We start from the raw sequence: 15,843 nt of genomic DNA on the forward strand, positions 1-15,843 counted from the left end.
ATAAAAAAACAAAAAGAACTAATTACTAGCAAATTTACAACCACTGGCACATTCTTCCACATTTTGTTTCTACTTACTATGTGTGTGTGTGTTTGTTGTGCAATCATGAAATAATGGATGAAATAATAATTCAAACTTAATGATTAAAAAAATTCTATTGTTTTCTCCTTGATGCTTGCATATTTCATAATTGATCATTAACCTGGTCATGTTAGTCCTTCTGTACAAATGTGAACACCTGCTTTGGTTTTAGAGGAATTAATTGGGCAATGTTCAAGATAAACAGAGTTGGCCTTGTCTGATCAGGTGTCCTATGTCCTAGTGTTTCCCAGCAGGCACATTTTAGCTGTACCATTACAGTGAGTAATCAGAAGCCAATTTTGGGGTAAGTATCTTAAAATTAAATAGCTTTTGAATGAAGTATGTATGCAATAACTTTGGCCATGAGTGTTAATAGAGGAATGGCGTTTCAATTCACGTTGGTGCAGGTATAATTTACATGTGTCAAATTAACACATCGTTTTATTTTCCTATAAAGACTAAAATTTCCTTAAATTTTCACTATCAGTTTGAAGGTCAGATTCTTATAGAACTATTTATCAGGTTGCTTAGTTCACCAGTCCTTCATGTTTTCTGATGAGATACAACCTGAAACCCAATGAGGTAAGTGAATTTTAAAAACATATTTTTTTTTTCATGAGCTTGTAGTTTATTAAGCACCTAAAATTTTTCTGGGAAAACAGATGCTCAGAGGATATATACTTTAATTATTAAGATTGTTAATAGGACAACTCCCAGATTCTATTACTAAGGAAAAATTGCATCCTTCATAATATTTATTACTGTAATATAAACCAAGTACTTAAAAATATGCCAAATAAGTTGCCAGTTTATGACTTAAAAATATTAATAACATTTTGATGACTTACATGTCTACAAACTGATATTTCAGTCAGAAATCTCATAAGATGATGAATATATTAGAAAATGATTCACAGAAATTAATTATTTTGTATGTGAAACTTCTTTTACACTCTGGCTTTTACTATTGTTGTACTACCAGTCACAAGCTGATATACTGATTTAATTCTCAATAAGGCATTTGCTTGATAGCATATATTTATATTTGTAGTTTGTTAACATGTTATTTTCTAAAAACTGTTTAGCTTGTATTTTGAGAGTTTTTTCCTTTGTAAGTTGTATATCTAAGCAAATAGAGTTTAACTACACATTTCAGAAAAGAAATGGAAATATCTAGATAATGACTTTATAGCTTAGTTTTGGGAAATAATTGACTATTAGTATCTTTATGCATGGAGCTTCTCTGGTGGCTCAGTTGGTAAAAAATCCACCTGCAATGAAGGAGATCTGGGTTCGATGCTCAGTGTAGGAGACCCCGGCTTGATCTCTGGGTCAGAAAGATCCCCTGGGGGAGGGCATGGTAACCCACTCCAGTATTCTTGCCTGGAAAATTCCATGGACAGAGAAGCCTGGTGGGCTACAGTCCATGGGGTCAGAAGAGTCAGACATGATTTGGTGACTACACCACCACCACGACCATCTTTATGTATAATGGTGATTCTTAGTGACTCAACCATTTAGGGGTCATGGAAGCCTTCCTAATAATTTGCAGAACACTAGAAATATAGTTCTTCATTTTTTAAATATGAGACTAATAAAACATTATTCCAGAGGTTTTCACTTTTTCCTCCAATAGATAGTTACTTCCTGAGATGGTTAAACTAGAAGTTACTTAAAGCTACTAAAATATATTATTTGTAAGGTAAAAATTAGTGTTACTTAAATTTAAAATAGTTTAAAAATTAATTTAAAAATTTATTTAAAATACTTAAAATTTCAAGTACTTCAAAGTCACTATTCTAGAGTCTGCAGCAATATGGCAAAAATCACACTATTCCAGATGTAATGAGATGGTTGGGTTTCTTGCAATTTTTGTGGAGAGCGTTTTAATAGGATGTCATTAGTGTTGTGAATTGGTTACAATTTTCAATTGCAACTTTCTTATATTTGTTAATTTATTTGTCAAATTATTCTTTGATTTTTTAAAATGCTTTCTTATGTTGTTGCTGTACTGTTTGTATTTGATTGCAATTTTGTTTCTTTATAGTTTTTTCTGAGCTTTTTTGTGTACTTCCCTTGGAAAAGGGTGAGGTGGGTTTGGGAGTTCTGTCATCCTACAGTAGCAGGATTCTGTAATGTGTGAGACTTGTTACTGTAAGAAGTTAGCCAGATTACTCAACTGGTTTAGAATACTTTAACTTCCTAATGTTACATGTTCAAAACCACACTGGAATGTATTTAGTTTTTATTCCATTTCTCCTTTGTTCTTTTACCTGTTTTAGAATCATCTGGACAGAAGTTTCCCTTGATATCAGAGCCACAAGTGTCTCATTTAAAACCATGGGAAAAGATGCAAAAAAGTATCCTATTGCTATTCAGAGATAGTATTGCTGTTGATAATGTTCCAGAATTATAATTTCTCCTTTAATTAAAAAAAAAGCTGCAATACATTCTATACTGCTTGTTGAATGCATGTAAAAAATGCTGATAGCGTATGACCCATTTCTCCTAATAGATGATGCTTAGTCTGAAAATTTGCATTAAAATAATTTCGTGGTAGTTTGTTCCAATAAGATGGAAAGTTCTAATAGGTAGAAATCTTTCCATTGAACTTACTATGATAAACTCTGATTACTTTAAAAAACTAATAAATTTTGAATTAATGAATGCACAGAGGTCAAAATGGATAAGATCCTGCTGTGGAGTCTTCTACTGACTTTTTCTGGAAGTCAAGCCTCAAGCCCCTGGGCTCAAAGAAATGCCGAATTTGTAGTGGATCTTTATCAAGCTGTTGGTTTATCTCATAAGAACAACATCATAATTTCACCTCTTGGAACAACTTTGGCCCTTGGAATGGTACAACTGGGAGCAAAAGGAAAAGCACAACAGCAGATAAGAAAAACTTTAAAATTTCAGGACACCTCAACTGGTAAAATTCTTCCACATGATTATTTACACTGGTTAAGATCTGGGCAAATTTATTTTTAAACTATTAGAGAAGCTAAGGGTCATACAACTTTAGTAAATTTTGAAAGTTATGAAAGGTATAAAATTATAATCATATGGAGAATTTTAAATGCAAATAATCATCAATGTAAGCAATTTTTTTGTTTCTTAAGGAAAATATTACCAAAATAATTTATAAAAAATTGATTCTATATACATAAAAATTGTGACTATGTCTATATATTTTCTTCTGGCCTCTTTTGGCCAGTTTTCATTGAGATCAGTGTGTGTGTACATGTGTGTGTGTATGAGTAGATATACACCCATATATATGCATACATATATACTTCTACTAGCACTTTCTGTGTTCTGATTGTTTTTTCATATCATGCAATTGTTTCAGAGTATATTTTTAATTGCTGCATTTTATTGTCTCTAATGGAAACACCATTGCTTATTTACCTAATCTTTCCTTATTAAGTAGTTTCCAGTACTTCTTTTATAAAAATGCTTCAGTGACCAACCTTACCCAGAAATCTTTGTGTGTCTCATTATTTTGTAGGCTTTTAAAAGATAGTTTTTTAATTGAAATTTAACTTTTTCACTTAAATGAGACCAAGAAAAAGCATGTACTTATACAGTTTCAAAGCTTATTTAATAGCTTCTAAATATTTTTTCAAAAGAATCATTTACATGACTCATCAGAGACCCTTTTGTGTACGAGCAGTTGTTATCTAGTCTCTCAATGGCCTACATAAGACACTGTGTAGACGCTTTAGTGCTGTTATCCCATCTTAAGGTGTGGTTGTCCATCTCCCTAGCTATCCTGTGCTTCCAAGTTCTATAATGATTTGAATTTTAAATTTTTATATCACTGTCAGATATCATATCCTAAATATTAGAGGCAATATACAGATTTTTTATTTGGGTATTTAATCACTGTAACTGTAACTAACTTCAGTATGTCTGCCCTAGCGTAGAATAGCTGTTGTTTAGTTGCTAAGTTGTGTCTGACTCTTTTTGACCCCATGGACTGTGGCCCACCGGGTTCCTCTGTCCATGGAATTCTCCAGGCAGGAAGACTGGAGTGGGTTCGCATTTCCTTCTCCAGGGAATCTTTCCAACCGTGTCTCCTGCATTGCAGGCAGATTCTTTTCACTGAGCCACCAGGGAAGCCCAGCATAGAGTAGTTACATTTAGGAAACTGTTTTCCTGAATAAACAATTTACAAAGTTCTATTTGCTTCATTTTAAAGGCAATTTTATGTAGAAAAGAAACTGGTGATAGTGAAGTTACTTGACAGAGTTCTCCTTTGTGGATAATGTAAAATGAAGTCACTGTATTCCAGATCTAGTCTTCATTGTCTGTGTTAATTTCAGTAAATCCCACGATACAGTCCCAGAAACATTTATATCACATGATATTGCTTTGAAAAGTAATAGAACATTCATGAAAATATGTAAAGTTGATTCCACGATAAACTAGCAAAATTAGAGCCTTTGAAATTTAAATTAAACGAATCCATCTTATAGAGGAACATGGGAGTCTTAACAACTCTGGATTGTGAACATAATAGTAACAATGCTAAAACTATCAAATATATATAGTCAGTCACTGTTTTATGTACTCAGTATACTTTATTTTATTTACTCTTCACAATTACTCTGTGAGCCAGACATAAACCTGCTATAGAGATGAGGACACCAAGAAAGGTTGAGTAACTTGCCCAGAACTAATTCCAAAAATGATTCACTGAGGGTTATAGTTCACAAGACCAACAATCAAAATTTTAATATTTTCTTTGAAAGAGTATATATGCATAAAACATTAACTTTGTAACATACACAACAAAATCCACCAAATTTGCTATCTCTTGTTGTTGTAGTTGTTCAGTCACTCAGTTCATGTCTGACTCTTTGCAACCCCATGGACTGCAACATGCCAGGCTTCCCTGTCGTTCACCATCTCCCAGAGCTTGCTCAAACTCATGTCCATCGAGTTGGTGATGCCATCCAACCATCTTATCCTCTGTCATCCCCTTTTCTTCCTGCCTTCAATCTTTCCCAGCATCAGGGTCTTTTCTAATGAGTCGGCTCTTTGCATCAGGTGGCCAAAGTGTTGGAGCTTCAGCTTCAGCATCAGTCCTTCCAATGAATATCCAGGGTTGATTTTCTTTAGAACTGACTGGTTGGATCTCCTTGCTGCTATCTCTTATACTTTGTTAAAGGAGAGAGAGAGGCGCAGATGGTGAATATGTGCAAAAAGAAAAGGAAGACCAAACAAAAAGGGAGAAAATATAAATATTAAACTCTGGAAAATTTTTAGAAAGAAGTTAAGAAGGAGAGTAGCGAGAAAAAAGTGCAGGAAGATGAAACGAAAGAGATGCAAAATGATTTCAGGGTAAAACAAATGGTGCAACAGATCAGAAGGTAGTGCCTGGCAGGGCCATACTGGAACTCAGGGCAAAAAGAAAAATCAATAATTATGATCTTGCCTTTACTTTAAATTTTTATGTTTTGTTCATTGTGGCTTTCTCTGTGTTAATATTGATATTTAAAATACATTTCAGTAAAATATTGTTTATCCTGATTACTGAATATGTTGCCATCTCCTTAAACTTTATGCCAAAATGAGGGTCTCATTGACCCATCTTGGTCCTGGCCCTGCCTTCAGTTCCCTCTGATTGTCAAATGGTGCTATCTGTTGAATCAGGCTATATTTGCCTTCCCTGCTACCAACCTGTTTCATAACCTGCTTACTCTGCAGATGGGCTTAAAGCTTCTGGCATCCTACCCACACTGGGGCTCTCAGTGTCCTCACTTACTCTTCTTTCCCCATTGCTAAAAGAATCTGTCAAAATTTACCTTCTCCTGTTTACTGAGCATCTGATAATACTCCATTTTGCTTTGCTTCTAATAAAGTTGCTTATTAATTGAAGACTAATTTAAAGGTGTTTCTTTATTCTAAGCAGTTTATAGAAAGAGAACTGCCATGAACTCCTGGTTTAGTTATGTGTCCAAATGATGCTGTGATGGGGTACCTTTCAAGCTATCTTATCTCTCGGGATTTTAGATTCTTCATTATAAAATGAGTTTGGATTAGATGATTTCTATGGGCTTCCCTGGTGGCTCAGATGGTAAAGAATCCACCTGCAATGCGGGAGACTTGGGTTTGATCCCTGGGTTGGGAAGATACCCTTGAGGAGGGCATGGCAACCCACTCCAGTGTCCTTGCCTGGAGAATTTCCATGGACAGAGGAGCCTGGGGGGTCTACAGGTCATTGGGCCACAAAGAGTCGAACACGACTGAGCGACTAAGCACTGCACAGCATACATGGACCTTTTAGCTAAAACAATCTATAATCCTATGACTGCCTTTGTTTTCATCTTTGGATCTCTCACATTGTACACACAGTTGGCCTTAAGGCTTTCAATAGCAGGAGAAGTAAACATGTACCAAAATTTAGAAGTTTTTTGGAGGTCTGGTACAACCAAACCAGAGTCACATTCACCAAAAGTCACATTCACTCCATGACCTGTAGGATTTCCATGGCTCTATTTTAGGAAATGAAATTAACTTACTGCTTATTAGGAGCCATGTATATATATTCTTTTTGATCTATGCTAAAAGAAGCTGTTAATCTGTAAATTAAATTTATAAGGCAGATAACTTTATATTCTCCAAACTTGTGCTATTGGTTATATTTTTTCATTGACTTCGGAGTCCAGCAATTTATCAAAGAGCAGCTGACTGTCATACAGTCTTAGACCAAAAGTACATGACATAAATTTATTTGCTCTGACAAATGAGTTGGAACTACTTTTTTTCCTCCTCTCATTTTTTCTCCCAATCCTTTAAAGATGTTCATAAATTATGAACTTCTGAAAATTGGTTTCAAAGTTTGTCATTTTATTCCTGACTTTAATTAATTCTTTTGGAGAAGCTCTCGTGTCTTCACCCAGAAAGTCATCTTGGTAACTTTTCAGCTATTGAGATAATATTTCAGCTTCCAATAGCAAGAAGTGATTGCATCTGAAATAATTGTATAAATAAGTAAAATAGATTAACATTCTTCATTATGTAAGGAATTCCAGGGTTGTAAAGAATCACTCATATTCTTCAGATCCAATCATATGGAAGAAAGTTTTTATATCTAAAATTGTTTACGTCTGTGTCTATATCCCCATGAATGGGGAATCATGGAGTTTGAAATGTAATGCAATATACCTTCCAAGTCTGTTCTGTGGTTATGTAGGCTGAATTTGCACAAGAGAACCTTCCCAGATGGCTCAATAGGGTTTGACCCCTGGGTTGGGAAGATCCCCTGGAGTAGGAAATAACAACCCACTCCAGTACTCTTGCCTGGAAAATTCCATGGAGAGAGAAGCCTGGAGGGCTACAGTCCCTGGGGTCACAAAAGAGTTGGACACAACTGAGCCAGAACAAAAGGACAAGTGGGGACTGAAATGTGGCCTTCACTCAGCTGGACAAAATATGAGGTAATGGGGATGCTGTGCCCCCACAACCACCCAGTTTGTGAGAGCACAACTTATTTGCACAAAGATATCCTATGGGCTACTGCTGCTGCTGCTGCTGCTAAGTCGCTTCAATCGTGTCCGACTCTGTGCGTCCCCTCAGACGGCAGCCCACCAGGCTCCCCCGTCCCTGGGATTGTCCAGGCAAGAACACTGGAGTGGGTTGCCATTTCCTTCTCCATGGGCTACTAGCTCTCTGATATTAATAAAACGTTTACACACACATGTACACATCTGATTTCCAATAGACACCTCATAGCAAGTTCCTCTCAGTCTTTTATTCTTTATTCAGTGGACATTTCCCAATGATGAACCATTTGTGTTTTCTTCAATAGAGATAAATTGCATGCAATCAAATTTTAGTTGTGAAAGTGGTATTTTCAGTATTTAACTCAAAATAAACAAAGGCTCTGAAGAACTGTGGATTTGAAATACAGTTCCTGGATTTAATGATTGAGTTCCAAAATGAAGCCAGAAGGAAATATAAAATATTGGTGCCCTCTGGTAATAAATTGGAAGCCACTGAGCAACGATCGGAGCTGAATTCTTTCATAGCACATACACCTTCCTGACAACACTGTAGTCAGAATGACCTGACGATAAATAAGTATAGGCCAACGGTAATTCTTAGCTGACTCTAACAGATGCATTTGGCTAGTGGTTATAGTTGGAATGGTTAAATATTTTTCTTGTTTACATAGACAACCAAAGTATAGAGACTCATGAACCTGGAGAAATAGGCAATTCTGATCCTTAGCATCTCTAGAGATGATTACAAGGGTTACCTCATAAATTTCAAAACGTGGACAGGCACAGTTCCTTATAAGAGAGCAATTCTTTCTTAAACTGAAATAAAAGTAGTATTGAAAAGGATTGTTTATCACTGTCTTAGCCCTCATCAGCATTCATTAGTATTCCTCCTTCACAAATATCTCATGTTATGCATAGGATGAGATTCTAAAGATACCTTTCCAACAACTAAGAATGAGCTAAATTTGACTAAAAGAGGGAGTTTCCTTCAACCTTTTTGAATGCATATTCTCATTTTTGACAAATTTCAAATTTATGTGGACAATTTTTTTCCTGTAGGAGAGCTGGTTTCTTTACAAAATGCATATTCCACAAGAGATAAATGCTTAAAATATTTATACTAACTTAGAAAATGTCGTTAGTTGTACCTTAGGGTGCTAAAAAATGGTGATATGAATCAGAGTGCTTAAAAGTAAAGCTGAGAAGCTGTTGTTTTTATGTTGTTCAGTATGTCAGTGTACATTATAATTATTTTTCAGGAGAAGAATTTTCTGAGCTGAAGTCATTTTTCTCTGCCATCTCAGAGAAAAAACAAGAATTTACATTTAATCTTGCCAATGCCCTCTACCTTCAAGAAGGATTCACTGTGAAAGAACAGTATCTCCATGGAAACAAGGAATTTTTTCAGAGTGCCATAAAACTGGTGGATTTTCAGAATGCAAAGGCTTGTGCAGAGACAATAAGTAACTGGGTAGAAAGCAAAACAGATGGTAAAGTTTCCCATTTCCATAAAGTCATTATTTGCCATTGTATTCATGGTTTTTAATATACTAAAGTAAAGAATGATTGAATATTTTCCTATTAAACTGTGGCTCAGAGGGATCAGTTCCTCTGTTTTGCTTCCCTGTTATTCAAATTAACACTGAATTGTAAAATGGAGAGACATTGTAAGCGGCTTTGAAAAGTATACAGATTTTTTTTTTTTTTTTGACAGGTAACCTGTTTAAGAATTCTTACAGGAAGAATTTTAATAGTAATCTTTTATTAAAGTGTGTTTTTTAAAGTATGACGGCAGGAATAATATATTTGGCCAGATAAGACTTAAATCTATCCATCTCAGATGCTTTCTTTCCCACATACACTGTAAATAATTAACACATATTAGTTGGATGTGTTAATGTTTCATAATAAACATTGATAGTTCTATCATAGAGTTGTAATCTAAACTTTTAAGTATAAGCTAGCAAAATTCCAAGGGCACTACTGAGAGACATAGTAGAACACAAAGTTTAAGCTCATACAGATCTGAGTTCAAATCCTGACAAGTTCTAAGCCATGCCCCATTTAAAATGAGGATACTATTATAATGTTTCAGGATTATTGAAAGATTAAAAAGAATGTGTGTGAAGAGACCAGTATATATCAGGCCCTCAATTAATAGCAACTTGTTTCTTCATTCATTCATTCTGCTATTTAAGCCAAAAAAAATCTGTGATGTATAAGATGAGACTCTGTTATACATGGGGAGCCTCTGATGGAGAAGCATAAGTTGAAAATATGAGATGGGTATTGTGAGCAGTGTTCACAGGCGAGTACTATTACTGGGATACACATTAAGAACATCCGTAGACAGCTCCATGGCAGCTAATCATGCTGTGGACTCATAGCTTTGAAATACTCATTAGACATAAAAATCAGAGACTGAGTTTTTAGAAGAGGAACATCACATTAGCAACTCCATTCTTATCCTTTCTCAATGGTCAATGGCTACAGATGCAACAGCAGAGAATTTGAGTGGACCACTAATTTATTAATTCTGATTGACTTGCTGAAGAACTTTGAAATAAAGTTTGAAAAATAACAACAGATATGAAGAGATACTTGATTTTGTTCTTTCTATCTGAAAAACAGTTTATACAAATGATTTCACCAAAGAGCAGCCATTGCTAGGTCTGTCTAAATTTGTCTAAGATAATTCCGTATCTCCTGTTTCCTAATGAAGTCCTGTTTGTACCTGTTTCTTTGTGAATATTTAATAAAGCTCCTCCTTAACTCCTCCAAAATTGCCACATTTAAATGATAAAACACCCTATTTTTAATTGATTAGCAAGATAAATTTTTGTTTTAATTTAATTTAAAGCAGTTCTTTGAATCACTGTTGCATGTTTCTTTCTGCTTCTTCCTCTATACCCTCCCCAGGAAAAATTAAAGACATGTTTTCAGGGGAAGAATTTGGTCCTCTGACTCGGCTGGTTCTGGTAAATGCTATTTATTTCAAAGGGGATTGGAAACAGAAATTCAACAAAGAGGACACACAACTGATGAATTTCACTCTGAAAGATGGCACAGCAGTCAAAATTCCAATGATGAAGGCTCTTCTGAGAACGAAATATGGTAATATGGAAAAAAAACCACACTCTAAAGGACAACTTTGGGAATTGCTAAGTATATTAATATTTTATTTTCTCTGTTTCAGGTTATTTTTCTGAATCCTCCATAAACTACCAGGTTTTGGAATTACCTTATAAAGGTGATGAGTTTAGTTTAATTATCATACTTCCTGCAGAGCACACGAACATAGAAGAAATGGAAAAGCTAATTACTGCTCCTCAAATCCTGCAATGGTTCTCTGAGATGCAAGAACAGGAAGTGGAAATAAGCCTTCCTAGGTTGGTAATGTCATTTTATCACTCTGGCTCTTATGTTTTCACTTATAGACAGATTTCAATAGCTGGCTGAAAGATAACTAATGCTTAAAAAGTCTATTGACAAAAATAAAAAGAAATACCTGTTAGGAATAGTTACTCTACTTTATGGATACAAAGCAGGTCTGAACATTGCCAGCATTGTTTTGCCATGAGGAGGATAGAATTTAAGTACTCAATATTCTCTGAAAGGAATGAACAAATGTAAGTCTTCAAAACAGAATGCTGGGATTAAAAAGAATTACTACTCTTTTTATTATACAAACTTATTTTTCTCTAACTTTTTTTTCTGGTTGAAATTTAAAATATTTTATCTTCTCTTATGTTTAAGGAAAATAAAATTCCCAAGACACTTGTGATATTATACAGTTAAAAAATATGTTGTTACCTTTGATAGAAGGTGCTCTCTGTTCAGTTCAGTTGCTCAGTTGTGTCCGACTTTTTGCAACCCCATGGATTGCAGCACTCCAGGCTTCCTTGTCCATCACCGACCCCCAGAGCTTACTCAAACTCATGTTCATTGAGTCAGTAATGCCATCCAATCATCTCATCCTCTGTCGTCCCCTTCTCCTCTTGCCTTCAATCTTTCTCTGCATCAGGGTCTTTTCCAGTGAGTCAGTTTTTCGCATCAAATGGCCAAAGTATTGGAGTTTCAGCTTCAACATCAGTCCTTCCAGTTAATATTCAGAGTTGACCTCCTTTAGGATTGACTGGTTGGATCTCCTTGCAGTTCAAGGATCTTCTCCAACACCACAGTTCAAAAACATCAATTCTTCAGCGCTCAGCTTTCTTTATAGTCCAACTCTCACATCCATACATGACTACTGGAAAAATCATAGCTTTGACTAGATGGACCTTTGGTGGCAACGTAACTGGTCATAACTTTTCTTCCAAGGATCAAGCTTTTTTAAATTTCATGGCTGCAATCACCACCTGCAGTGATTTTAGAGCCCAAAAAATAAAGTCAGCCACTGTTTCCATTGTTTCCCCATCTATTTCCCATGAAGTGATGGGACAACATGTCATGATCTTAGTTTTCTTAATGCTGAGTTTTAAGCCAACTTTTTCACTCTCCTCTTTCACTTTCATCAAGAGGCTCTTTTGTTCCTCTTCACTTTCTGCCATAAGGGTGGTGTCATCTGCACATCTGAAGTTATTGATATTTCTCCCAGCAATCTTGATTCCAGCTTGTGCTTCATCCAGCTCAGCATTTCTCATGATGTACTCTGCATATAACTTAATTAAGCAGAGTGACAATATACAGCCTTGATGTACTCCTTTCCCGATTTGGAACCATTCTGTTTTTCCACGTCCAGTTCTGACTGTTACTTCTTGTCTGGCATACAGATTTCTCAGGAGGCAGGTCAGGTGGTCTGGTATTCCCATCTCTTTAAGAATTTCCCACAGTTTATTGGGATCCACACAGTCAAAGGCTTTGGCATAGTCAATAAAGCAGAAGTAGATGTTTTTCTGGAACTCTCTTGCTTTTTCAACGATCCAGCGGATGTTGGCAATTTGATCTCTGGTTCCTCTGCCTTTTCTAAATCCAGCTTGAACACCTGGAAGTTCACAGTTCATGTACTGTTGAAGCCTTGCTTGGAGAATTTTGAGCATTACTTTACTAGCGTGTGAGATGAGTGCAATTGTGCGGTAGTTTGAGCATTCTTTGGCATTGCCTTTCTTTGGGATTGGAATGAAAACTGACCTTGTCCAGTCCTGTGGCCACTGCTGAGTTTTCCAAATTTGCTAGCATATTGGGTGCAGCACTATCACAACATCATCTTTTAGAATTTGAAATAGCTCAACTGGAATTCCATCACCTCCTCTAGCGTTGTTTGTAGTGATGCTTCTTAAGGCCCACTTGACTTTGTACTCCAGGATGTCTGGCTCTAGGTGAGTGTACTCCAGGATGTCTGGCTCTAGGCTCATAACCACACCATCATGGTTATCTGGGTCATGAAAATCTTTTTTGTATAGTTCTCCTGTTTATTGTTGTGACCTCTTTTTAATATCTCTGCTTCTATAGGTCCGTCCGTACTATTTGTCCTTTATTCTGTCATACTCCTTTCCCGATTTGGAACCACTCTGTTTTCCATGTCCAGTACTGTTCCCTTGGTATCTCTAATTTTCTTGAAGAGATCTCTAGTCTTTCCCATTCTATTATTTTCCTCTAATTCTTTTCATTGGTCACTGAGGAAGGCTTTCTTATCTCTCCTTGCTATTCTTTGGAACTCTGCATTCAAATGGGTATATCTTTCCTTTTCTCCCTTGCCTTTAGCTTCTCTTCTTTTCTCAGCTATTTGTAAGGCCTTCTCAGACAACCATTTTGCCTTTTTGCTTTCATTTTCTTGGGGATGGTCTTGATCACCACCTCCTGTACAGTGTCATGAATCTCCATCCATAGTTCTTCAGGCACTCTGTCTATCAGATCTAATGCTTTGAATCTATCACTTCCACTGTATAATCATAAGGGATTTGATTTAGGTCATACCTGAATGGCCTAATGGTTTTCCTTTCTGTTTTAAATTTAAGTCTGAATTTGGCAATAAGGAATTCATGATGTGAGCCACAGTTAGCTCCTGGTCTTGATTTTGCTGACTGTATAGAGCTGTATAGACTGTATAGAAGGTGTATAGACTCTATACACCGTTTAGACTGTATAGAGGGATATATATATATATATATTATATATACATATATATGTATAGACTGTATAGAGGGTGCTCTGCTGCTGCTGCTGCTGCTAAGTCACTTCAGTAGTTTCCGACTCTATGCGACCCCATAGACAGCAGCCCACCAGGCTCTCCCATCCCTGGGATTCTCCAGGCAAGAACACTGCAGTGAGTTGCCATTTCCTCCTCCAATGCATGAAACTGCGACCCCTTGGACTGCAGCCTACCAGGTTCCTCCGTCTATGGGATTTTCAAGGCAAGAGTACTGGATAGGGGTGCCATTGCCTTCTCCGACAGTCATTAAATTATAAGTAGGATCCTAGGATAATATTTATTATTGGGGTATTTATATATATATATATTTAAAACTTCTCATTTTTATGCAATTTTAAAGGTTACTTTCCATTTATAGTTATTACAAAATATTGGGTTCTTTTTGGACAGTTATTACAAAATGGAAATCACAAATGCATATCTCAAGAAGCCGTCATTATAAACACTAACTTCTTGATATCATGCTTCTGGGAGACAGGAGAAACTTCAGAGCAAAAGATGTGTCTAAATAACTCTCAACCTGAACTTTTAAAAGGAGAGATGTCTAATAGATTATTTTCCATCCTGTCATTCCTAAATTTTTCTTCAAACTTATCAGAGCCTGCATGTGCCCTGATATGCAGTGCCCCATTTTCCTGGCTCTCTGTCTCTCCACCTGCTTGACTTTTCTTTCTGTTTGCACTTAGCTAGGATCTAGTTAGTTGTTTGAATCGTACTGTCACCAAACATTTGCCATATTTTTGTCACCCGTCTTTACTCCTTTGTAATTCTCTCCTCATCCTGAATCCTCAATCTACTCAAAAAATCTCTTGGGTTCCTTAACTACTGATTTTGTTAAGCAAAAGCCCCAGAGCAGTCACTGGCCTCCCTTAGGCTGGAGCTTAACAGTCTATCTTCAGAGAATGTTCTTTTCTAACACTCCACCAAGACTTTACCTCTGCTCTCCAGGTACTGCTTCATGTTGATTATCTTACTCTCAATGTATATCTCAACTCCCTGTTTCTTAAAGAAAACATACTATTATGTAAACTCACGTCTCTACACTTCATCTCAAAAATTGTATGAATCTTTGCTAAACTTCTCTTTCTCTATCTTCATTGATACTCAGGAGAAAGAAGTATCCTATGCTTTCTTCACCTTAACTCTGGGCTCTTGATCCACATATTTTTAATCATCCCTTTTTATTAAAAACCTTTCTTTCTTTAACCCCTCTGGCATTACTTTTATTTATTTTTCTCTCTTTCTGTGAAATTTTCCTGCTCCCTGACTTACACATTTTTTCTTTCTGTCCCCAGATAATGTTTACCAGATTTCATTTTCAGAAATTTCCTATTCCTACTCTTTTTATTTTTGTTCCTTATATTTCACGTCTCTAATATCCAACTCTTAAGTTCCAATCTCTCTTCTAATTCTCTACTGTCTATAAATCTCTATCTGCATGTTATTTGGTATTTCAGAGTATTTTTTTAAGCTCTTACTATATGCCAAACATTGGGTATATAATGGTGTATGTGACAGATAATTTGCTTATTAATCATAGAAATAATAATTTTTGAAATTGTTTATTTTCAAATTTACGTCTCTCTCTCTCTTCCCTTTGGGAAGATTAGTAGAAAAGGATGTACATAGAAAGCCCTGAGTTTGAGGAGTGTCTATACTATTTACTAGCAGTGGGGTCTTAAGAGAGTCACTGATGTCCTGAGTTGTGGTTTTATTAGCACAGAATGGAGATAATGGTATCTATAACCAAGATGGCTGCAGCTTCTTCAGTCTAGATATCAAATATCTAAGTAGGAATGCGATAATTTCCAAGATCAATTGACAATAGAAAATATAGGTTTTCACCAGAATTTCTTTCTTTACCACATTAGGAATCCCCATAGCAATGGTTCACAGTGCACAAATCCATTTAGACCACTGCAGTCTGGACAGCCCTTTTCAAACTTCAAGACCTGTTATTAGCCTTTCCAAACTGTAGCAACATTTCTCATACAACTTCTCCCATAGTGTGGACACAGACTTTGCTTTTAATTTCTCCAAGAACAACTGCTATGAGCTGAATTATGTGCATCTCAGATTTGTATGTTGAAATGCTAACTC

General features: G+C 36.0%; 1 protein-coding gene across 1 annotated transcript in view; it reads left to right on the top strand.

Annotated features, from left to right (window-relative positions):
- Positions 1-240: 240 nt before the first annotated feature.
- The window catches only part of SERPINI2 (serpin family I member 2), a 36,155-nt gene continuing 20,552 nt past the window's right edge, over positions 241-15,843 (top strand). The window contains exons 1-5 of the mRNA XM_019959942.2: positions 241-385; positions 2,756-3,010; positions 8,852-9,082; positions 10,512-10,706; positions 10,789-10,981. Of these exons, the coding sequence (XP_019815501.2) occupies positions 2,764-3,010; positions 8,852-9,082; positions 10,512-10,706; positions 10,789-10,981 (866 nt within the window). The 5' untranslated portion in view covers positions 241-385; positions 2,756-2,763. The remainder of the gene's footprint in view (positions 386-2,755; positions 3,011-8,851; positions 9,083-10,511; positions 10,707-10,788; positions 10,982-15,843) is intronic.

The sequence above is a fragment of the Bos indicus genome, chromosome 1 (genome assembly GCF_029378745.1).
Source record: "Bos indicus isolate NIAB-ARS_2022 breed Sahiwal x Tharparkar chromosome 1, NIAB-ARS_B.indTharparkar_mat_pri_1.0, whole genome shotgun sequence".
NCBI lineage: Eukaryota > Metazoa > Chordata > Mammalia > Artiodactyla > Bovidae > Bos > Bos indicus.